Genomic DNA, 25,635 nt, shown 5'->3' with positions numbered 1-25,635 from the left:
CACTATAGATAAACAGACTATATTTACATAGGTGAAGCAGAAAATTTTCCACAGAAAAATATAACATTTCCCATCTTGGGAAAATTCCCACCCTACATCACTGGCTATGGGCCTGTCTTTCTGGATGCTATAATTTAAGGTGTGTGTGTAATATATCCCTTCTCCCCCCTCTTCTCCTTACAGGGAATGTGGTCACCTGGCACATTATGAAGAATCAGACTTTCCTCATAGCTACCAATTTGTGTTAAGCCTGTTCTCCTTCATCTTAAGGGTCCAGCCCTCTGTTATCCATGAAGAAGTGTGTGCTATAGAACACAGGCTCTTCTATTCACAGCTTCATAAGAAATCCAGAATCTCCAAAGGTAAAAAAGGCAGAAAATCTAAAAGACCAGAGGCTAGCTTAGCCTTTGAGAACAGCCGTGAGAAGACTGCAGTAAGTGATACAGCTCCTGCAGTTGATTTGGTGCTTCCCATAAACACCTCTACTGAAAGTAGAGGATTGAATAGAGACATTCTCTCTTCAACTAGTCTGTACACGTAATTCATATATGTAGGAAAATTGCCTAACAGTAGAGATCTTGACACTACTTGCTACCAAAGATTCTTTTTTTGTACAATACCAATGATGTTGAAAAGCGTTCCTATATTTGTATGTATTCTAATTTTGTTTCATTTAAAAGGCGGCCTTGTTTTCCACTGTAAAAATAAATCCGTAATATATTGAAATTAAAAATATTTTTTTCCAAACAAAATTATTAAACTGCTTTATAACGGTGTGAGCTGGCAACTTACTGCTTTGTTAGTAGGGCGATAGTTTCCATCAGGCAGAGGTGTTTCAAATGAAAAATTGCCAGTTATTTAACACTATATTCTTTATCACAGAAAGGCTTGGGGACATGGGTTGCCAACTGGACTTTTTTTTGCCTCAGGTGCCAGATGGACTTGAGCTGGTCATATGTGAGTTCTTTAGGTCTTTTGAACTCTTTAATGCTGTTGGAATGTAACAGAAGGGGACTGAAGACAACACATTCTGGCATACATCTTCATTCCTATTGCAGTGACCGTTTTCACTTCTTACAGTTTTTTGGAAGTAGCCCCGTGTGAAGGCATTGGAAGGCCTAGGCTCTTTCTTCTTCCCTGTATCAAACAATGATCATTACCTTCTCCTAATGGAAGAGCCACTTAAATTGCAAGAAAGTTCCTGAGGCTGGAGGAAGGAACTTGCCAATACTTTGTCGTTCAGCTACTAAGCCTGTTTGGATTTTGGTCTCCTTAGATAGTTAAACCACTAAAATAATTATATTTTTTTGTCAGTTAAGTACTTTAATGTTGGTTATGTAACCTTAACTGACTCTACAAAGAGCAATAATCTCTACTACTAACCTAGTCAGTCCTTGACTGCTTTGGAATTCTCCTGTTTGCCGTCTCTTCAGCTCTGTAATGTGTATTGAGATTTATGTTTTGCCAATTGACAATTATGTTTTTTACTGCCAGGATAGGATAGTTAGTCCTGATACATATTTTGATGATGTGTACTTGATGTGGCCCTGGTTCTCAGAAAATTTAATAACAGAGTTGTCCAATCTGGAAGCGGAGAACTCTCATAAAATCTTGAGTATTCCAGCCTTATTTCTAGTAGTTGTTTTGGGTGTATAGATGCTATGGCTACTATCTGTTAAAGGCTCTGGAGGTTCCCGTGGCTATACAGCAGAATGAAGTTCCTTCTTCATAGCTGCGCAACCTCCTTCCCCCGCTCCACCAAAGAAAATGTTTCAGATGCTGCATATGGAAGGACTTAAATGTGTGTGAAAATTACCTATAGCACGAAACTGAGCATCATTTTGTTTTCTTTCCCTGAAAGAAATGGCATTTTTAGGACAAGTATTTTTAATTGCTGTGGCTTCCACTCCCGCAAATATCATAGTGTTCAGATGCTGTCCAAAGTGGTGGTGCAATTTTGAGGGAGGCCCTACTAGAATAATCCCCTATTTTATAATCTAAATTTGAGTAACTGTAGTAAATCTTACTTGAAAGGCTTGTTTAATTGCTTACCTCCTTTTGAAAAATGATGCCCACTTAATTACAGACACAGTTTTCTTTTGTACCTACAGCAGTCAATTCTGCATCCTTGTGAAGTGCCATTCTTCTGCAGATCCAGATCCGAGAGCTTAGTTGTTTTCCTTTTCTGATATTGGAGTAACATAATGTAGAAGTTCATCTACTTCAGTAAACCTATTCACTTTCTTTCTATTCTGTTCTTTCTGTTCACTTTCTTTTGTTGTGACTGCTGAGCAGAGCACATCTTTAAAAGTAAGGGATGTTGGATCTCTCTTTGGACTGCTATCAGTAAATTCCAGGTGAATCAATTGACATTTTGTTGACGTAATGAATGGGAAGCTTGTAGAGTGAGGAGGACCTGTGATCTTTACAGAAATGGTAGTTCCAAGCTGAGCTTGGAACACAAATGATTTGAGTCCAGTCAACATTCTGCTGAGGTGGAGTTGCATTTCTTAAGCAGCCACATGGGGTTGGATAGCCCAAGGGCAGGGTGTGCGCCTGCAGAACAACAGCTTTAACTATCTCTTCTCCTAGTATTGAAGTTGCAACTCCTTGTTCTCTCTGCCATTTACAAAAAGCTTTCAGCGAAAATCAGCATTTTATCTGGGTTTTTGTTCCTCCTTTTTAGAAAAGAAGGGACTCTTAACCTCAGTTCTTTTTGCATCCTCCTTTTCTTCAAGAGAACTTCTGTCCTCTAGAGCAGTGTTTCCCAACCAGAGTTCTATGGAATCCTTAGTGTTCCGCAGGACATTGTCAAGGGTTCCGCAAGAAATCATTGAATAAATAAAATTTTTGAAATACAATGAAAAAATATCAGATATTTGCAAGTAAACTTCCTTGACGGTAATTTTACAGTAATTAACTTGCACTCCACACCATCAACTTTTCCTAGCCTGTCAATGTTTTCATAGGTAGGGGTTCCTCAGTATTTGAAAAATTAATTTCCTCTATGGAAATAAGGTTGGGAAACACTGCTTTAGAAAATACTGGAGTCATAAGGGTCATACAACAACAAATTTCACCAGAGCTCCAGAATACCATAGATGTTCCATGGCTGTAAATTCTGGTCTTATTCATTATTGGGAAGTAGAGAACAACTATGCTTGTGGTAATCATTAGTCTTTGTGATACTTCTGATTCCAGTCTTGATTTGTATTTCTCAATATTAATTGCTTCTAGAAAAAGACTAGTAGCATCAGCCTTCCAGCACTTCTCAACTCCCTTAATTGGACCACAGTGCATTTTGACACTGAGAAAAACAGGAGCTGTTCCGTACTTCTTTGCAAGGTTCAAGTGCTTCAGTGGGTGAGACTCATTTTCAGATTGGAGCCTTAAACAATAATGAAAGGACACTTTATATGTTTCACAGGTTACCAGAACATACAAACAAAACATACAAATAAACTCGGCCCTGCATGTCCACTGCAGGTTGATCACATCTTTGTGCAATGTCTTCAAATATGCAGCGAATACATACCTAGGAGTGAATTGCCCTTCAAACATTACAAAAAGTACAGTGAAACTAAGTAACTTGAATGAGCCCCCCCCCACTATCCCAATATAAAGTATGTTGTCCAGTACACTCCCACAAAAGCTTAAGCCAAAGTACAATAAACTAGTCTTAAAAATTCCAATAGACAGAGCCGATGAGAACTATGGAAATGATACATTAAGCAGTACCACCAACCTGTGTTCGCTCATCTTATTATTTACAAGAGACCTTTGCAAGAGGCGTTGTGGAGGTCACTGAGATCAGAATCCTAAAGCACTTTAATGCTAGGTTCAAGAACCCTGAGTCACAAAGGGAGAATGTTGCCTTTGAAAAGGACATTCTGAACAATTGCCAAAGGTCAGTTGCTGCTTGTTGGTGGCCCTGCTCCCCACAAGCTATGCAGGTACACCCATGAGGGCTTGCAGTCAAATCCACATAGGTAAAGGCACCTTTTGAATGAAGTGGGACCTTCATGTGGGAGCTTTATACGCAGCCTCTGCAGTTTGCCTTATCTCAGTGACTTACAAAAGTGTTTCTCTGCATCTTCCTGTGCGGCAGCTTTGTTCTTCCCAGCAGGTCCTATGGGCTGTTCCCCCCTACTGCCTCGGATCAGACTGTGTAACTGCTTGGGCTTTTTCCGTGGCTGCTCCATGCCTGTGGAACAGTCTCCTGGAAGAGGTCAGGGAGACCCCTGCCCTTCTGGTGAGGCTGTAAAACAGAGCTGTTCTGCAGAGTGTTTGGAGCAGTGTCTGGGCCAGGGAAAATACGTGTGCGGGATGTTTAAAGTGGCATTTTTAATGTTGTCTCAGTGTGTTTTATTTTTTGTCATAATGTTTTAAGTTATTTTTATATGGTTTTATTGTATTTTATTTTATCTGGGTTGTGACTCAGTCAGGAGTCTTATAATTATATGAAGTAAAGTAAATCGATCTCGATTTAGAGGTACTGATGGGTACAAATACTTCTTCTATGTGAACATGATCTCAGCATAAGCCCACTATGTAGCAGTAGTTGACAAGTGTGAACAGTCAAATGATTGTAGAATCTAAGTCCCTTTATCACCTGTTCAAAATTTCCACTGTGAAGGAAGGACCCAGAAGCAAGCTTTGTCTGGGGGCTCATGGTGGATCTTGGCAGCCCTACTTTGCATCCAAAGAGTCCCTGATTGTCATTGGTTGAACAGCTCAGATCCTTTGGAGAGGCAGGCTCAAGCAGAAAGGCCTGGAACTAGGCAAAGAGGCAGAACTTTGAGAAAGCAACCATTCGTGATCAGAGAGTTGTCTTCCTTCTGCCTGATGTTTCCTCTTTGCTTCTTTGCATTACTCTATCCGTCTACATCAAGCGGATGATGCCCTAGTTCCATTCTGATTCTGGTTAGGGTGTTGAACTAGGGTCTAAGAGGCTCAGATTCCCACTCTGCCATGGACGCTTGCTGGGGGACCTTGGGCCAGCCAGTCACTGTCACTCTAACCTACCTCACAAGGTGGATGTAAGGATAAAAATGGTGGAGAGAAGATCCATGTAAGCTACTTTTGGGTCTCCATTGGGGAGAAAAGTAGAATTTAGATGAAGTAAATGAATCAACTTATGATTTAATAACTCCGCTCATAAGAACGCCATTCTAGGAACTGATGGCTGGAAAATGGATTAGTCTAGAAGAAAGAGAAGCACTAAGAAGGGAAGTAAAACTGGGACGAAGAAGGGGCAGAGGGGATAGATAGATTGGAGATGGACAGGAATTGCAGAGGTGAAGATGATCGAGGGGTGGTCTTTGGGTTTGAAATCTCTCTTGTGTGTAGGAGAGTTTTTGATTTACTATTCTGTTTTGCAGAAACCTTTTCAGATTATTATGTCTCCACCCTTTTCCTCTCTCGTTTGCTTGCATAATATGACTAGGTCTCCTTTTTCTTAGCATTTCCTTCTAGTTTCCATTTTGTTTTAACATGGGCTGGTGTTCCATTTATTAGAATGTAGCCTATCATATTTGTCAAATCTCTGCACTTTGTATTAACTCATTGGTTTGAAATAACCAGCTACAGCTTAATGTGTATCTGCTGTACAAGGAACCTCATGGTATAAACAGCATTTCTCAACTCCAGCAAATCTAGAGCATTGTGACAAACTTTTTACTTATGACTGGCCCATTAGTCAGGAGTGTTCTGGCCACCCAGTATTTTCAACAGAATGGAGTTTCATCCTTGGAAGCAACTATGCAAACTCTGTCACCAGTGAATCACTCCAGCCCTGCAGCATCAGTAGAAAGGGAGCAGCAGCTTTCATTCTAATTTTTTAAAATTTAAATCGATTAGGAGGAATCCTTGTGAAATTCTGGAATTTTAACGTCGATTGAAAGCAAGAGCAAGAAAATGTTTGTGAAGTTTGTTCCGTTTGGGACAGGTTTCCTATGAATTCACTCCAGCGGAGCAGGCAAAAGTCTTATCGCTTCCGTCAAGGGCACTTTAACCCTGGGGAAAAGGTGCTCTTCCTCTCCTCCTCCCACTGCCTGTATGTTATCTAAAAACACCCCTATGCAGATTTCAGGATAAGATCCAGTAGATTTCATTTCTACCACTGAAACGTAAAGATGATTTATTTATTTATGGCAACTACTCATAGCCAACTTAGAAACTGCCCCATGTAATGTATACCAAATGTGATCATTTGTTATCATGGGAACCGATTGCATTAAAGCTATCAGCAAACTAAAACAGCAGTAAAATCTCTTAAGCCCTCCGGGGTGTACTTTGATCTGACTCTTTAGAAATTCAATTAGCCAGACTTTGATTATTCAGAACAACACTTCTGTTCATCCAATTTCTGATTATCCAGTTGTTTTGGATGTCCCTCTGGCCATTTGAGAAATCAACTGGATCCTTCAGGCAGTTATACTGTCTGTTACTGAATTTACACGGGTAAATTCTATATTATTTATATTTTCTTGGGAGATGCAACAGGAAGCATTCTTGGTACTGCGGGCTGTATTCCCAAAACTATATTTCTTATGAGATCCTGTTTTACTCCAAAACAGAACATTAACGTTATGTTTCTTAATTGTGATGATCTGTTAACGTTTTGTAAAAGTAGATTTTTATCTACATATTCATAGGAAGGATCTAGTTTAAGAACATCCATTTGCTTGCTTCAATGCGAGTTCGAATTAGTGAGTCACCACTCCTGACAAAATTCCTACACCAAATGTATGTATATGTGTAGAAATTCCTTTGCTTGTATGTAGAGTTGCCAGCTGGCCTGGAGGAAAAAATGCCATGTTCCTTTAGGTAAAGGTAGTCCCCTGTGCAAGCACCGAGTCATTACTGACCCACGGGGGGACGTCACATCACGATGTTTTCTTCGCAGACTTTTTATGGGGTGGTTTGCCATTGCCTTCCCCATCCATCTACACTTTACCTCCAGGAAACTGGGTATTCATTTTACCGACCTTGGAAGGATGGAAGGCTGAGTCAACCTTGAGCCAGCTACCTGAACCCAGCTTCTGCCGGGATCGAACTCAGGTCATGAGCAGAGCTTGGACTGCAGTACTGCAGCTTACCACTCTGCGCCACAGGGCTCTGCCCTGTCCCTTTAATAGAGGTTTAATGAGATGTTATTTACTTGCTTGCCATGAAAAGCTTCACTTGCCTGTTTCCACACACTGAGCCTCTATTCAAAGGCAGGGCATTTTTTCCCCTCCAGGTTGATGGCAACCCTTTCCCACAATTGTGTGCGTGTCTGTTTGTATATAATTTAATCTAAGGTGTCTATAATGAAGGTAGCAATAAGAGCCACCTGCAGATTAGTTCAAGGTTTCTGCCTACCCAGGAGATGCTTAAGTATGCCAAAAAAGAAAAAAATAGGTTATGAATTGCAAACAAAAGATGACCTCCCCAGTAGCATGTAGAGGACTTGGGCATGCAAACTGTCCTTGGAATATTGAGAAGAGATGAGCCACTTTAAAGGACTGTGTGTGTGAAACTAGCTTAATGAAGCCCTTTATAGTATTTTGGAAAGGGGAGATGGAGGAAATTGCCAATGGTTTTATGTCCTCTCATATAGTGCCTTGTGGGGTCCTAGCTTGTATACCTGTACACACACTTTATTATATATAAATACATTTACACACTTTATTACATATGCAGAAGCTGAAAAGCCATACCCAAGTACACTCAGTAATATTCCTGCATGAAGCAATATCACATTATCCATTTGCAGTTTGCAACACGTGGATTCCTTTTTGTATGTGCCTCCTGTACAGTAGTGACATAAACATATGAGGTTGTCTTGATAGGGGTTCTACACAGCTTTCCAGCATCTGACTTTTTAGGACAATTGGCCTGAACAGAGCAGATTGGGAAGGCAAAAGATGTCTTGGAAGGGGCCCTTCCCCCCCCCCACATAATGGGGAAAGTAAGAACAGGCCACTTGCTTTGTGCAGGGTGTGGGTTGGGGCTTTTCCCAATGGCCTTAATGACCAGTCTGTCCCTGAGGCTGAAGTTTAATTTTTCCAAACTCCTGTCAAAGGAACATATGTGCTACCTATTAATAAATCCAGCCAAGCCAGTGGTGAAAATGGAGATAGCTCTTGGAAGAACTACCTGCTCAAATCTCCCAGTTGCTAGCGCTCTCCTCTGAGGAAGGTTCCGCTGCCAAACAAAAATCACAATGGCTGTAATTTTTACAAGTCCACAACCTCACTTGAAGTCTTCCTTACAAACAGGTCCAGATGTGGCTCATCTGTGCAAACCAATGAACGAAGACTTTTCGCATCCCCTACCAAAACATGAGCATGTGTTTGATGTGTCAGCTATTACAGTGCCTGCTGGGAAAGATTATGTAGCAAGATGCTTGTGTGAATGTGAGCTTGGGAACTGGTCTGGTGCTCATTGTTCTTAAACACCACTGGCTTGGCTGAGGGAGGGCGAGACGGTCGCCTTGAAAGAGCTGGCTCCCCCAGGGTTCTCGGTCCTTTATCAGTCCCGGGAGGATGGTTGGGGGTGGGTGGGGTGGCAATACTCATTCGAGAGTCTTTCTCCTTCAGGACTCTCCCTGCTCCAAAGATCCCCAATATTGATTGTGTTGGCCTGGCGTGGGATGCTGAGGAGAGTTTGGCTATCTACTTGGTGTACCGACCACTTAGCGCACCAGTAGCTACCCTGTCGAGCTTGTTAGAGGTGTTGTCGGGGTGGGTGTTTGATCATCCTAGACTGTTGGGCCTGGGTGATTTCAACGTCTTATGTTGATGCTGCCTCTTCTCAGGCTTTGGACCTGGTGTCTTCCATGGCAGCACTGGGACTCTACCAATTTGTTTCAGCTCCTATGCATCAAGCGGGCCACACGCTGGACTTGATCTTTGGGGCAAGGATTCAGGTGGATCTGGACACTATTAAAGCAGTGTCATGGTCGGACCACCATGTCCTGAGGACTCGTCTGGGTGTGCCGGCCCCCTCCTGCATGGGCGGTGAGCAGATTTATGCTCGCCCGCAGAGACTTATGGATCCAAGTGGCTTCCAGAGTGCCCTGCGGGATCTGATGCTCCCTGGCGGTTCGTTGGATGAGCTGATGGGGGACTGGCATGACTGTCTCTTGAAAGCCATCGACGAAATCGCTCCCTGTTGCCCTCTCCGTCACTGCATCAGACTGGCTCCCTGGTATACAGAGGAGCTACGTCTGATGAAGCAGGAACTGAGACAGCTAGAGCGAGTGTGGCAGCAGAATTGGGGTGAAGAGGCAAGAACATCTTATAGAGCGTTTATGAAAACCTATGAGGTGGCTGTGAAGGCGACAAAGAAGGAATACTTTGCCGCCTCCATAGCGTCTGCAAGCTCATGCCCGGCAAAATTGTTCCAGGTAGTTCAGTCCTTGATTTCCCTATCGCAGGGAGACTGTCAAATTGGAAATTCGGCTATTAGCTGTGAGGCTTTGGGGAGTTTCTTTGCAGATAAAATCTCATCCCTCCGTCGTGATGTGCCGGCTACAATTGATACAGTAAGGGAACTGGAGGCCCCTTGGCCATCTTCCGGCCCATTTTTGGATCACTTCAGCCTGGTCTCCTGGGAGGAGGTGGACAGGATCCTGCGGCTGGTGAGGCCCACTACATGCTCCTTGGACTCCTGCCCGTTGTGGCTAGTGAAAGCCAGTGCCGATAGGTTGGGGGGCCCAATTGGAGGTCATTATTAATACATCATTGATCTCCGGGGGTTTTCCCAGGGTGCTAAAGGAAGCCATAGTGAGGCCTCTTTTGAAAAAATCATCTGGACCCCACTGACCCATTCAGTTACCGCCCGGCATCGAACCTCCTGTTCTTGGGAAAGGTGGTTGAGCGGGCGGTGGGGGATCAGCTACAGGTGTTCCTGGAAGAGACCTCTGTCCTGGACCCATAACAGTCCGGGTTCCATTTGGGTCATGGGGTGGAGACAGTGTTGTTTGCCCTCATGGATGATCTCCGTAGGCTCCTGGATCGGGGCAGGTTGGCGCTGCTCATCTTGTTAGACTTCGACATGGACGACCATGAGTTGTTGGCCCACCGCCTCGCCGATGTGGGAATTTGTGGGAGGCCTTGCAGTGGCTTGTCTCTTTTCTTCACAGTCGGGGACAGAGGGTGGCGCTGGGGGAGAGACTGTCCGCACGCCAACCTTTGGAGTGCGGCGTCCCACAGGAGGCAATACTCTCTCCCCTGTTGTTCAGTCTTTATATGCGCCCCCTCGCCCAGTTGGTGCTGAGTTTCGGACTGGGTTGTCATCAATATGCAGATGACACCCAGTTGTATCTGTTGATGGGAGGCTGACCTGATTCTGCCCCTGACACCCTGTTGAGAGCCCTGGAGGCCATGTCTGGGTGGGTAGAACAGAGCAGGCTGAAGCTGAATCCCACGAAGACAGAGGTCCTGTACTTGGGCCGTGGACTTTCCGAGGCAGGGATCCTTCTCCCGACCTTTGTGGGGGCACCACTTGTGCCTGTACCATCAGTTAGAGTTTGGGGGTGATTCTGGATTCTTCCTTGTCTATGGAGGGCCAGATCACGTCTGTGGCTCGGGCAGCCTTTTTCCACCTTCGGCAGGCCCGGCAACTGGAGCCCTACCTCTCGTCCCAGGACCTAACGACAGTGATCCATGCAATGGTCACCTCCAGGTTAGACTACTGTAACTCACTCTACGCAGGGCTGCCCTTGGGCTTGATCCGGAGACTTCAACAGGTCCAGAATGCTGCTGCGCGTGTCCTAACTGGAGCTTCGTGTAGGACACACATTATGCCTATCTTGCAGCAGCTTCTGGCTCCCAATAGAATTCTGGATCCAGTTCAAGGTGTTGGTTTTGACCTATAAACCGACCTAAACGGACTGGGACCAGCATACCTAAGGGACCGTCTCTCCCTGTATGTGCCCCAGAGAGCATTTCATTCAACTGGAAAACATCGACTGGTGGTGCCTGGCCCTAAGGAGGCTTGGCGGGCCTCCACCAGGGCCAGGGCCTTTTTGGTCCTGGCCCCAACCTGGTAGAACTCTCTGTCTGAGGACACTCGGGCCCACCATGATCTTGTATCATTTAGGCGGGCCTGTAAAACATGTTCCTCCAGGCATATGGTGGAGGCTAATTTTAGCCCATCATTGCCAAGCCTTCCACTGGTCTCCCTCTATGAGGGGTTATGGAGGATCCACTGTATTTTATCTGTTTTTATTATTGATTTTAAGTTGTATTTTAATCAATGTTGTACCTCGCCCTGAGCCCACTTGTGGGGAGGACATGTTAAAAATAAAATAAATAAAGTAGGGGAGAAGATCACAAAAAGACAGCCCTGCTATGTCAATTTCTTTTTTATGGCATCTTTAGACATATCCTATTCATGCTGGCTTGGAAGGGATCCCATTGATTTCAGTGGGGGTCTACTTCCAGGTGAGTGTACATAGCAGTGCAGTCCCCTTTAAAAATGGATTTGTATATGTGCAAGAAGCAAAGAGGATCATAGTTAGAAGTTATCAAGCAGGAGTCATGGGAAGGGCGCAATTTGCAATTCCCTCTCACCCCTCCAAAATCTCCCCCTACTGGATTCCCTAAGCTCACAGGGGTTTCATCGGGCTTCCCCTTAATTGATATTAAACTGCTGTCAACATTCTGCCTCTTTTGTGCAGGCTCAGTGCTCTTCAGGATTTTGGCAGGAGGTCCTTTTGGTTGATTTGCAAAGTCATATTCTGCATACTTGGGAAGTCCCATGAAGAAGTAGAAACCCACCTACCTTGTCTGTGGGTGGCCTGGGTTTGCGGCTTCTGTTATAACAAACGCAAGCCACTTTATTTTTTTGACAGCTGGGTGGCCTTGCAATGAACTATGGGATGAAGACAATTTGGAAATCCCAGCCCACTCTCCCAGACGTCCCTGTCTAGGAGCCTCTCATCAGCCTGAGCAGACTACCTCTCTCAGCCGTTTTCTTAGTCTTCTGTTCTGAACCTTCCATCCCTCCTGGATCATGTTCTCATCAGGATGGTTTTCTTTTGGTCGATTTGCAAAGTCATATTTTTCAGTCTGGCTAGGGCATCCCCACAGCAGGTAGAGGCCTCTATCTTGTCTGTGGGTGGCCTGGTATGGCTGTTAATGACATCCATGCAGGAGCCAGCCAGATTATTATAGTGATGTGAATTTGGTAAGAGCAAACCTTGTTTCACTGGGTTAATATGTTTAGTACATGTTTGTCCATTTTAATATACTTGTATGTTGTGTTTACAGGCTTGGGGGTATGTGTATCATCTGTCTTCCTAATTCTTACGGAAGGTTAACTATGCTAAATGCTGTCCCTTCCTTGTACTCAGGGTCTAGGCATCATTTATGACGGTCGATACAAACTTAAAAACTGGGTCCTCCTCCCTTACTCCAGCATATACAATCTTACTTTATTTATACCTCAAATTTTCCAGTGGGGCCCCTAAGCATACCCCTTCCCCTCTCTCAGAGCTCTGCGTGTGCTTCTGCTCCCACCCAGCTCAGCAGACCATTTAGACGAACAGATACCCCACGGGCAACTGGAGAACTACATGGGGGCTGAGGGGCCCCCATGATAAAAAATGATAGGTGAAAAAAACCAAAGAAGGCAAACTTCCCAAAAATGTGTTTAATTATATGGAAATGTTACAATTGGAAGATGCTTGGAGGATCAAAAATCTGAATACTGGAGACTATACTTTCTTTTCTGACAGACGCCAAACACATTCAAGGATTGGTATATACTGGCACCAGAGATCACATTGAAAAACCCCCTCAGTTATTTATATTGTTTATTATATATTTACTCTTTCGTTTCTTTTTCTTCTGATGTAATTATAATTGTGCTGTCATTTTTTATTTTATTTTCTCTGTTCTGCTTATATTTATTAAAATAAATTTTATATTAAAAAGAATTTATACACTGCCTTAAAATGCCTATGGCTATGGCCAACACTAAGTAGCTTAGGCCTTAACCTTAGGCTGGCTCCACCCACTTACAATGTAACAACAGTCAGATTGCAAGGCCTCCGTTGGACATAATTGCAACATAATTGCTTGGCTCCAATTTACATTAAAAAAAAACAATGGCCCACACACTGAAACACTCAGTCTACATTATAATTCCCCAAAAAGAGGATGCCAAAGAGTGCAGCAACTATTGAACTATTGTGTTAATTTCCCATGCAAGCAAAGTAATGCTCAAAATTCTACAGTAAAGACTCTTACAGTTTTCAAGCTGGATTCAGAAAAGGAGGCACCAGAGATCACATTGAAAATTTATGATGGCTAATGGAACATATCAGGGAATTTCAGAAGAACATCAGCTTGTGTTTTATAGATTACAGAAAAGGTTTTGTCTGTGTGGATCATGAAAAGCTATGGAGACTATTAAAAGAAATGGGGGTGCCATAACATCTGATTGTTTTGATGCGCAACCTGTACTCGACAAGAGGCTACTGGAAGGACAGAACATGGAGAAACAGAATGGTTTCCAGTTGGCAAAGGTGTCAGACAAGGATTCATATTATCTCCCTACCTGTTCAACCTCTATGCAGAGCATAGCATAAAGCTGGATTAGATCTAGAAGAAGGTGGAGTGAAAACTGGTGGAAGGAACATTAACAGTTTGAGATATGCAGAAGACACCACGTTACTGGCAGAAAATAGTGAAGACTTGAAACAACTACTGATGAAGGTTAAAGGAGAAATCGTTAAAGCAGGATTACAACTGAATATCAAGAAGACAAAAGTAATGACTACTGAGGAATTACACAATTTTGAAGTTGAGAATGAGGAAATTGAAATTGTCCAAGTTTTTCTATTCCTTGGCTCAATCATCAACCAAAAGGGAGACTACAATGAAGAAAGAAGAAAATTGAGACTTGGAAGAGCAGCTGTGAGGGAACTAGAGAAGATCCCTAAAAATAAAGATGTCTATCTGGGAACCAACATCAAGATAATCCAAACTGTGATATTCCCCATTACTATATATGGATGTGAAAGTTGGAGAGTGAAGAAAACGGACAGGAAGAAAATGGATTAATTTGAAATGTGGTGCTGGAGGAGAGTTTTGCCAATACCATGAACAGCCAAAAAGACAAAAAAGTGGATACTAGATCAAATCAAGCCTGAATTCTCCCTAGAAGCTAAAATGACAAAACTGAGGCTATTGTACTTTGGTTACATCATGAGAAGATAAGACTCTCTGGAAAAGTCAATAATGCTAGGGAAAGTAGAAGGCAGTAGGAAAAGAGGAAGACCTAAAACGAGATGGCTTGACTCAAAGAAGCCACGTCCTCCAGTTTGTAGGATCTGAGCAAGTCTGTTAATGATAGGACATTTTGGAGGTCTTTCATTCAAAGGGTCGCCATAGGTCAGAGGCAATTTGATGGTACATAACAACAACAAGACTTCACTTCTAACGCTGTCCCTTTCTTCAAGTTTCAGAAGAGGAGAAACCAGAGAGTTAGAAAGATAGACAGGTCAGGGCATCTGTTTACTGCCCTGAACTATCCTTTGATGTGTAGATTGTTAATCTCAGAATTTCCGGCTCAGGAATAGATCAGTAGATAGGAATTTTCTCTCCACTTTCCTATCAAAGTACGGAAATTCTATAATAAAGAACTCTTACTTCTTTTCTAAAATCAAGGCAAGTATGTTTGTTCTTTTCTCTTTCTCTTTTACACTGACACCAGCCAGCATGCTCCAACCACCCATCATCATGTTTTCTCTGCAATCAATGCTACTCTGTTAAGGAACAATTTCTGTTCCTTTTAATAGGGAAAAATGACTCTCTATTTTATTCTACTTTTCAGTTACTTTATCATTACATTGTATTTTGGAAATGGAACACTGGGAAGGGGTAGACCTTCTGTTTCCTTGCTAAAATAGCTTTGCTTGCTTGCTTGCTTGCTGTTTTTTGTGGGGGGGGGGCTGTGTGTGGGAGAACAGTTTTATCATGGTAGTGTGTGGGGGTGTTTCAGCCACTCCTAAGCTCCTCTTTCAATTTCCATTCCATTTTTCAATGGAGAGGTGGTATCTCTTGCCGAAAAGGACAATTCCTAAAATGGCAGCCTGAGTGCTGTCTCTCTGAAACAATGAAAAAGCCCATCTGCATGAACAAGATTTTGTGTGTGGGGGTGCAGATCAGAGGCCTTTTAAAATTTTCCTTATGCCCTGTGTACAACCCAGAGAGAACATTGGCAAGGAATGTGCACTTAATTATGTGATTTTGTTAATAATGTGTTCTGAATAGCTGTGTTTTTAAGGTGGAGTTTTTAAGCAGTGTGCTAAGAAAGCAAGGTACATACAATCCTAAGTAGTATACCTGTGAGTTTTCTTTGGGGTTGTGACTAGCACTATTCTGAATTGCCTCAAAATGTGCTTGTACTCACTTAGTGGATATGAGTTTGAAATGAGAAGGAGATAGCTATTACTCTGAACTCTGCACATTGCTCAGAAATCGAGTGCACAGCAACTGTTTTGTATTCTGCCCTGGTTCAAACTTCAACCACACATTTACCAAGTGAAGGCATCTGCAATGCCACAATTTAGTAAATTTCAGTACTAAGTCACCCTTATGAATAAGGCAGAATCAAGACTCCTGTAAATGAACGTCCGGGAAAACTTAAAATTTTTTCCCCTTACAGGCTTTTCTGTGTTGACTTTCTTAGTGTCAAATTTGTGACCATTAGTTTGTCCTATACACATGGCATGTATATTTGTAAATCTTAAAGTGACTATCCTAAAAGTGAATTTCCAAAACAGGACAGAGTGGGAGATCGCTGAGATAGCACTATAACCACTGGCCAACTCCCACCTTTTCCTAGGTTTGGCCCAGCCCAGGGGATTGTTAGGAGGGTCCTCATGGGTGCCTGGGTCCCCCTAAATTTGTGGGGAGCCCTTCCCTAAATCCTCCATGGCCCCACCTCCATAGATGGTGGCAATGGAAGCCCCTCCCTGTGATGTCATTGGCTCCTCCCTATGATGTCACTGGACCCCAATTCTTTTAAGGACCAGATATAGACGTGCCTCTGGCCCAGCCCCAGCCCTCCCCACTGGGAAATTGGAAAGTCTATGCCCCTGGTTAGAAGATGCATCTGGTGATGTCTCACAGGGCCACTGTAGGTTGGATCAACTGATGTGCAACATCGTTGTAAAGAACTTGAATAAAAGGGTAGGGAATCTGCAAACCAGAAAAGAACCAAGCAGAGAGAGCATAAAGCTCAAGGCTGTGTTGCAGAGGACTATTTCCTCTGTGGATATCACTTCTGTGTTGAAAAAGCCCCCCAACATTTCCCCTGACTGAAATGGCATGGGTAGCCGTTACTCGGTATGTTGTCCTTTGATATGGCCCACAAAAAAGTAACTTTCCAAAAGCCAGTGAGGTGCAATGATTACAGTGGTAGGAAGACCTGGGTTCAAATCTTGACTGAGCCATGTACCTCAGTGTGTAACCCTGGGCAAGCGCTAACTTACCACCCAGGATTTTTGTGAAGATAAACAGTGGAGGACCCGTTTATTTAATTAATGTATATTTATTTTTAAATATTTATACCCCTGCCTTATCTCCACACATTCAAGGAGGTGATCAGAACGACAGGCAATAGTGTACACTGCCCTGAACGACAGGATAAAATGTGATAATTAGCTAAATGTATTCAGCAATGGCTGTCTAACAATACAAAAGAGATTTTTTTTCATCCTGTTAGGAGTTCTCAAGCATATGATGAAGTTCTGATTCCCCAGAACTGACTTTTACATGCCAATGGATGTCTGTTTTGCTGCAGACTAACATGGCTACTTTTCTAGATTTTTTTATCATGTGTAAACATGGTGGCCTTTGCCCATCTCAGGAAATCTGGTGTGCTCATTGGGCTGGAGATTTTGCAAGAAGTGTATCCTACAGGGTGGCTTATTGTAACAGTTTTGTGGTTTCACAGTGTGATACACATCTATTAATATGGCCAATAGTGAAAAAGAACCAGATTGACCAAATATAGAGCAGCAAAGCATTTGATCCAAGTTCCTTGCTAGAGTTAACACGATGGGAGTGTGGGGTGGAGGAGTAACCTAACGTGCTGTTAATTTTCCAATAAACAAACCTGGTCTCAGCATTGAAAACTACTTTTGTGGGGGCTAGGATTGAAGAAGAATGTGAGAAGAGGGGGGCATAAAACTCGAAGGGATTCTCAAGACACAAATACACCAGTGGTATAACTGAAATGAAACCACTGATTGGGGCTTTGTGAGGTGGTGCCTGCGATCTCGCAGTTCTAGGAGATACGAGTCTTCCATTCCGTGCCAATCCTAATCCTATGTTCACTGTCCTATTATGAAAAGTGTGAAAGGGAGAAAGCCAGGTTGAAACTGCTAGTGTTCCAGCAAATTTACGAGGGTTTTCTGCAAGGAGTTGCTTTGGGGATGAAATGGGATTGTCAAGCACTTTGCATACTGAATGGTGCTATAGGGATGTTAAATATTATTCTTAATGGAACTAAGAAATGGATTGGGAATCCGTTCAGCAGCAGTGGGGATTTAGTTATTTGTCCACTGGAGGTGTTGTTGCTGGATTTATTTTCTGCTGTGGAAGACAAAGGCTGCCTCTCACATGGTTTCACATCTGCTCTTTTTTCTTCTTCTCCTGCCTTTCCTCTAAAGGACTCAGGAGGCGTGCGTGATTCACTCCTGTCCTGCTTCAATTTCTCCTCCCAACAACCCTGTGGGGTAGGTTAGGCTGAGAGAGAGTGTCTGCCCAAAAGTCACCCAGGGAGCCTCATGGCAGAGGAATTTCAACCCTGATCTCCCAGATTGTAGCATGAACTGTGTAAACGGTACATTACACGGACTCTCAATCAGTACTAAATACACGAAGGCCCGGGCAGTCGTCGGCTACTTCTCCTGCCCTCCTGCCGAGAGAGCCGTAGAGGTGCTTTTGGGATCACGATCACGATCAGGAGGCGAACAGCCAGGAGTTGCGCGCAATTTCGGAATATCTCACGCTGCACTCCTCAGCCTGGCCGCGCGGCATTGACAGCGAACGGAACGCAGAAACACCTAAGGTTCCATTTGGAACTTTGCAACACCGCTTGGTCCCGCCCCCTTCCCTAATCCCCTCCAATCAGGTGTGCGGCAAGGGCGTTGCTCCGCTGGGGTTCCGTCCTGCCCACCACCAGCCTGCCGGCGAGAGCCAATCAGAAGCCGGCCGCTGTTACCATTCCACCTGCGACTCCCGGGAGCTAGCCGAGCGAGCGAGAAAAGCTGACAAAACCCGTTTGTGCGGCAGGCTGCGCGCTCTTTCTCTGCCCTGCTCGGCTTTGCTCTCCCCTCCCCAGTTGCCGGGCCACAGCCAGTTCCCGTCCTAACCAGCCTGGCCAGTTCTGCCACCCACTGACTGCCAGACATGACACAAGAATACGACAAGTAAGTGATCGAGCTGGGCAGACTGGAAAGTGAAGAGGGAGGGGGGGGATGAGTCCGGGCAGGTCCGACCGGTGTTTCTGCCCCTAACCCACACCCACCCACCCACCGCTTCCCGTGGGATTTCATCCCCTGCTGCGCTTCCTACAGCTGTTCTTGCCGCCTTGGATGGGGATCTGGGCTTGGGGAGGGGGGCACGAGATCGATGTACGAATTTGGGGCGCTGCGCTGACAGTGCCAAGTTCCCAGCAGGGAAGGATTACGGGCACGAAAGGTGGGTGGCTAGATTTTTTTCCTCCCCAGGAGAGTATAGCTTCTGGAGCCACATGAGTCTCTCTAGAAGATATTTAAGGACTATTTTTTTTAAAAAAGATAGACATATTTTTTTAAAAAAATCGTTTGAGTAATTGGAATAATTACTCCGGAATACCTGTCTTCCCCTCTGGTTCCTCTCCGCCACCATCGCAGACGGGAGTTTTCAGCACCTTGAACTAAGATGGGATAAGCCCCCTCTTTTCACTACCCCGTGAATACGCCTGCTTCGTGGAGCTGAAGCGTGTTCTTGTTTCGGAGCGACTTGTTTGAAACGATCTTGAAGCCTCTGATCCTCGGATGCTCTACATTTGAAAAAAGAACCGCGACCCTCCTTTCCCCCCGATGTTGCAACCTTTAGGCATACGTGCGTTGCGTCGCCTTGTGGCACCTGTTGCTGCTCCGTCTGCCCCGCAGCGCTCGCGCACTCCTTTCTCGGCCCCCAGTTCTTTTTCTCTCGGTCCCACCAGGCCTCGATTCTCCCTCCCCTCAATACCGTCTGTCCACCTGTTTACACCGGGCGGTGTTCCTCTCTGTACCTGATACTGATCGTGCGTGTTCATATCTGTTTCTCCAGAGAGGCTTAGATGGGCGAGATAAGGAGGCGCTTTCAATCTCTCGTACACCCTAAATGAAAATCAAAGCGGTCTCGTGGGATTTCGTTTGGGGGGAAATGTGGGGCGGGGTGGGGTGGGGCGGTGGATCTTGCTGGCATTGATCTCGTTCAACCTCTACAAGTTTCCTCAGAAGAAAGTCCCTCGGAGTTCCTTGGGATTGACTGCCAGTGAAAACAATAAACGAGTCTAGTAGTGGCACCTTAAAGTAACAAAGACACCTGCCGATGAAAATGTATTTCAGAACAAAATCTTGTTAAATCTTTCAGGTCCACAAGGTCCTTGTTTGTTGCTGAGTAGTAGTAGTTGTTGTGAGAGAGTAACATGGTCTAGCTGGAAAGTGCACAGGGCTGTGAGGAGTATGTATGTTCTATCCTGATAGCCTATTTTTTTTGTGGAAGTATTGGTTTCAGTGAGAGAAAAGTAAGCCGATGTCTGATTCTCCCACCATTGAGGGAAGTGGGATTTAACCGTTTAGGTTTGGTTCCATCCTGCACACATACCTGGTTACCCTTCCCAAGGTTAGCCTATATCTTATTAGCTCTGCCGGCTTGCAAATTACACAGGCGCCTTGGGGATTTTTGGAGTTGCCCTGTGTATGTGTAAAACCTTTTGGCTATAGCTTGGCCAAGCGGGCTCGCCCATCCCACAATCAGCCTGTCGCTTCTGTGAGTATTGTCCTCTTTCCACTTGAAACCACATTTGGAGAACAATTTGGGCTTTGAAACTCGACACCTCAGCTGAGGCGTTGGTCACCCCCATCTCCTCCTCCACCTCTTTAAATGCTGAGCATGACGAATCATAGGATAATTGCTGCCTGTCAGGAGGCGCTCCAAGTCCCCACCTTTCCACCAAGGAACACGGACCCTCACCTTGCCCAGGGCTCTTGCTTTGATTGTGCCTTCCAATGCGGGAGCCTGATGAAACGCTGGGTGTATTTCTCTCCGCCTCCTTTGAAGACGCAAGGACACAGGCTGGGCCAGAAGAGTTATTTTAACTGGGATATCGTTACTTGAGTCACTCCGACACCTTTCAAATTTTCCCCCCAGTTTGTGTTAGATGGCTTGAACACTGTTGCTCTAGTTTTAATAAGGTGTTGCTGAGCTTTTGTGTGCAGTCGGACCCCAATGTGCAAATTTACTCTTTGGACTTCACAAGCTCCCCCCTTAATGTCCTTTTGGAAAAAGAACTGATGGATTTTTATGAATCTCATCCACCAGGCAAGGTGGACTTCTCCAGGTAATCTAATATAATGTTGCAGGGGTGGTGTGGTGCAAGGTCCCACTTCAGACAGCCTAGGCAGTTGATTTATTTCTGGTTTCTGCTCTTGTGTCATAGCCACAGTTGCCATTTACAGATTATAGAATTGGCTTTTGTATGTTTTGCACAAGACAGATTTGCAGCCGCTTGAATGGCTCTTTGCTTTTGTTTCAAGCATGTTTATGATGTATTGCCTTTTGCTCACGTTTTCAGAAACTGATTTGGGCTTTTTTTTGGTGGTGGGGGGGGTTGGCGGGTGAGGAAGCCATCTGTTTCTTAAGAAGAACCGTGCCTGATATATTTTAAAATAGAGGCTGATGAAGTCTTGGTTACAATACTTGTTAAAAGCACCTTCTGAGAATACGTCACTGCTGTGCTTGGAATACTGTCATCTTCTGTCTTAGAAGTTCCTAACATCTAATTTGCTGCTCCATTTAGCTTAATGCCATGGAAAGGACTGTAGGGCAGAGACGCTGATCAGCCAACTGCATGAATATATATGGGCTCTGGCGTTGGATCATCTTCCTGCTTGGCAGCTCAGACTCTGTCTGGCTGCCAGTGTGATTTGCAAAGAGCGGGGAGGGAAGCATCCTTCATAAGAAGCCGTTTAACTGCACTCAGATGTACAAGAATTTATATATTGCAGTATATTGGGTTTGAAACATGGGGAAATGGTTATTGTAAATATTGCTTTCGTAAAGAAAAACACATCCACGTTGATGGTGGGTTAAAACTGGGCAACAAGAATTGCAAACTTCAATCTTGAAGGTGAAAGGTGGTTTTTCATCTAGGAATTTTCTGTGTGTTAATCTGTAATTTATGGCTAAAATGGATAAAAGTCAGCCTGATACTCTACCTTTAACAGAGTTAAGGCTAAATAGTTCCCTGTGTGTGAGAATCAAAATTACATCTTGCTAAAATACAGCACATTATGGCTAAAGTTATGGTCCTTTTTGCTTTTGCTCAGCAGTAAGGCCTATTGAAATCAAGTAATGGCCATGAATCAGGATATCAAGAGATGATCTGAACACAAGTCCTTGGACAAAAGAATCATGACTGCCTGTGGAAATTCACGCCCACTGAATTCATTTATTTAGATATTTATACTCCACTTTTCTTTCCAATGGGGATTCCAGTGCAGCTGACAGCATCACTCTCCCCTTTGTTTTATCCTCATCACAGAAGAGTCACCCAAGCTTCAATAGAAGAGTAGGGAATTCGAACTTGGGTCTCCCAGAAAAGAAATGTCATTCTGTGTCCTATTAAATGGCCAGTTGTTTTTGTTTTGGAAGGAGGGAAGGAATAGCAACTTTGAACCTTGGAAATCAAAACTACAACTGCAGTCATCCAGAAGGTTCATGCATGTTGAATCACTCGAGACCTGGGACTAACAGATCTTCATTTTTGTCTGTTGTTTATCCCTTTTTAAAAACTTCTAATGTGGCAAAAATATAATTGTCTGAATTGAAAGTACCTGTTTTCCTATGGCATTTGATTTCAGGTCATGGCCATCCATTTAATATTAAAAAGTTATGTTTGAGCATCTTTGATGAATATGTGATATGAATCCCTCCCTCCCTATATCCCTCCACGGCAGCTTCGCTCATCTGAACAGGGTCTCTTGCAGGTGCCAGCCTGTACATGGGCGAAATCAACAGCCGTCCCATACATGGACTTTCTCTGTGGTGGCTCCTGTCCTGTGGAATGGCCTGCCTGAGGAGGTCAGGAGAGCCCCCACCCTCCTGGCTTTCCGCAAACAATGCAAAACTGAATTATTCAAAAAGGCTTTTTACTCAGATAGGAGGGCAGTATTGCAGGAAAGAGGTCACAGATGTTTTGCTAATGAGTTAGGAACCATAGACTTCACCATTATGTTGCCTTACATATTATCTGTTGCTTTAAATATGTACTCCTATATACTACCTGTGCTTCATGTTGTTTAATGTAAGTCACAGAATTATGTTATGTTTCAACCATTCTTCAGCCCCATATTGGATCCTTGCTAATGCTATGTCTTTGTAAACTTGTCTTCATTTACCCTATGACATTGTGTATGGAAATGTTCTTGACACTGTATGGGAATGCCTACCCTTGTCTTTGCTACTGATCGTACTAATTGCACACTATGTAATCCGCCTTGAGTCTCAGTGAGAAAGGTGGAGAATGAATAAATAAATAAATAAATATGACCTAAATGGAAATGTTAAATAAGATTTAACTGCTGTTAGGGAAAATGTTGTACCCTAAAGTCATGAAGACCCTTATGACACTCTAGCACATACATGCTTTCTTGGTTACTCCCCCTCCCCCCACTTTAATATGTGGCTTAAGGTTTTAAAACATTCTGTTTGAGTTCTTTTGTGGCGGTGTTCTACACACACTGATATTAGTTGCATTTTAGTAAATAAACGTATTTGCAATGTTATATAACAATTGGCAAGTTTGTTTTTAATCAGTTTTTACAATTAGGTAAGATTTATGTTTACGTTTGCTAAATCATTATCCTTTGTTGCAGCCAATAAGAGCTGTTCTTATAAATGGAGGCGCTTCCCCCCCCCCCCTTAGCTTCCAAGTCTGGAATACTTGTAAGACATGGACTACTTATTAACTTTTGTTTATTCTCTTGAAATAGAAGGTGATGATGCTTGAAAGGTAAAAACAATAAATTACTGTGAGGCTTTTGAGCTCTAGAAGCGCCATCCTAAGCAGAGTTACGCCCTTCTAAACCCATTAAAGTCAATTGGCTCAGAAGGGTGTAACTCTTTTAAACATGGCCTGTAAATTAGGTAACATGATCAAAAACTATGGGTTACCCCACTGGCTTTTTCATTCCTTATCACACTCCCTGTCCTGCCGTCCATGAAATTTCCCCGTGATTCCCAGCATAGCCTTTTTGAGTGGTCAAAGGGGACCAACCCCTCCTTCCCTTTTTTTTAATTAAAAAAAATTAATTGAATACAACAAATGATAAAACTGTACAATACAAACAAGAAAGGGATTAAAACTAATCCATAAGAGACGTTATCAAAACCACTCTTGGCAAATTATTAAAAACCCAAGAATTACAATAAACAAGCATTTAAACTTTGTTGCATTGGGGGAATTGCTTCTTTGGCATTTAAAAATCTAAAATTGGTTTCCATATTTCATCGTATTTAAATAAAGGGACTGCCATATGCAAGTTCCCAAAAAAACGGATTGTGCATAATCCTACCCATCAAATATTTCTGCCAGATTTTCTGATACCAGTTTTTTAGCAATGGGCCTTTGAGGGAACCCTCCTTCCCTTTTCACCAGCAGGAAAGTTTGTTGGATCCAACCCTATTTATCTCTAAAGGCGTAAAGCAGGGAGAAGGTCCTAAGCAGATCTGTTCAAAAGTATGTTCCAGTTTATTCGCTGCTGCTTACTCCCAGCAGGGCTTTTTTTCTGGGGAAAGAGGTGGTGGAACTCAGTGGGTTGCCCTCGGAGAAAATGGTCACATGGCTGGTGGCCCCGCCCCCTGATCTCCAGACAGAGGGGAGTTTAGATTGCCCTCCCACAGAGATCAGGGGGCGGGGCCACCAGCCATGTGACCATTTTCAAGAGGTTCTGGAACTCCATTCCCCTGCATTCCTGCTGAAAAAAAGCCCTGACTCCCAATCATCTGTTCTTAGGATTGCAGCCATAGGTTTCTTGAAGGTGAAGATGGATCAGCTTATTAAGTGGCTGACAGCTCTAAAACTAATACTTGTTATCAAGGTGAGCCCTGACTAAGTCTTCTGTGTGAACAAAATTAAAAGCAAAAGACTAACACTCTTGCCACATGACACTACCTTGGCATTATGACCAAAGTATCCCTGCAGAGCACAGAAGGCTTACTTCTGTAATGTTTTCTTAATCTTTTTTTTGGTGCAAATTATTCAAGCAGAAAAACAAACCAGTAGTTATGAAGTAATTAAGCACACAATAGAAGACTTATTTCCAGATCTTGCTAAATACCATTTAGTATTGTATGCACAGTTCACTGTGCCAATAGACCCTTCAGAAGCCCAATCTTGACTTAAGGCGGCTGTCAGAAATATACACATTTTGCAGACTTTTTAGAAAATATGGTCTCGTTTGCTTAACAGAACCTGCAGTTCTGTTGAGGGATTGAGTTACTGCCAAACCTCATGCTTTGATAGCTTGAAAGATAATTCTTTCTACACTCTTTAAACTAAGATAGGTTACCTTTAAGGCATTTGTGCATTTTACTTGGGTGTTGCCCTGAGAAAGGACAAGAACTTGCGTTTGGAATTTGCCAGGTTTTCTTATTATTGGCTTCTCATCTGAACAGCTGAATGGCTGTGACTTTTTCTTTTGTGCTTTCCAATTGATCAATTCTCTCTAGCCTCCATCTTTCCCCTTTTGGTCACTTGTTGCTGGGAGCTATTTAGGATCTCTTTACAGAAGACCCATTTCTGAAGGGTTTGTGGCTCAGTGGGAAAGCATCTGCTTGGCATGCAGAAGGTACCAAGTTCAATCCCCAGCAGCTCCAGTTAAAAGAATCAAATGGTAGGTGATGTGAATGATCTCACCTTGAGAGCCACTGCCAGTCTGAGTACCAACTACAATACTGACTTGGATAGGCCAATGATCTAATTCAGTATAAGGCTTCATATGTGTTCACACAGACCCAGGTATCGCTTCCGTGTGCAAAAAGGCATGTTCCTAGTGTCAGGTAATGGCCATGTGTATCCAGGCTTTTTTTCTGGGAAAAGGGGTGGTGGAACTCAGGACTGCACAATGACATCACTTTGGGTCAGCTGGAACAAGGGGGGAGTTTTTTAAAGTTTAAATCGCCCTTGGTGAAAATGGTCACAGGGCTGGTGGCCCCGCCCCCTGATCTCCAGACGGGGGAGTTTAGATTGCCCTCTGCGCAGTGGCGCGGAGGGCAATCTAAATTCCCCTCTGTCTGGAGATCAGGGGGCGGGGCCACCAGCCCTGTGACCATTTTCAAGAGGTGCCTGCCGGAACTCCGTTCCACCGTGTTC

At 43.7% G+C, this 25,635-nt stretch overlaps 2 protein-coding genes across 4 annotated transcripts in view; both read left to right on the top strand.

The window, feature by feature from the left end:
* Window positions 1–737, top strand: part of TAF1B (TATA-box binding protein associated factor, RNA polymerase I subunit B) — a 60,338-nt gene extending 59,601 nt beyond the window's left edge. The window contains exon 15 of the mRNA XM_054994544.1: window positions 184–737. Within this exon, the coding sequence (XP_054850519.1) occupies window positions 184–541 (358 nt within the window). The 3' untranslated portion in view covers window positions 542–737. The remainder of the gene's footprint in view (window positions 1–183) is intronic.
* A 17,565-nt stretch (window positions 738–18,302) lies between these two features.
* The window catches only part of GRHL1 (grainyhead like transcription factor 1), a 62,923-nt gene continuing 55,590 nt past the window's right edge, over window positions 18,303–25,635 (top strand). For 2 of the 3 annotated variants that reach the window (XM_054988850.1, XM_054988832.1), the window contains exon 1: window positions 20,430–20,601. In XM_054988850.1, coding sequence (XP_054844825.1) covers window positions 20,555–20,601 — 47 coding nt within the window. In that variant the 5' untranslated portion in view covers window positions 20,430–20,554. Of the gene's footprint in view, window positions 18,440–20,429; window positions 20,602–25,635 lie in introns of those variants that run through there. The other variant, XM_054988840.1, reaches the window with a different exon arrangement.

This window comes from Eublepharis macularius, chromosome 1 (genome assembly GCF_028583425.1).
Source record: "Eublepharis macularius isolate TG4126 chromosome 1, MPM_Emac_v1.0, whole genome shotgun sequence".
Classification (NCBI taxonomy): Eukaryota; Metazoa; Chordata; class Lepidosauria; order Squamata; family Eublepharidae; genus Eublepharis; species Eublepharis macularius.
This window is presented reverse-complemented; position numbering and strand designations above follow the sequence as displayed.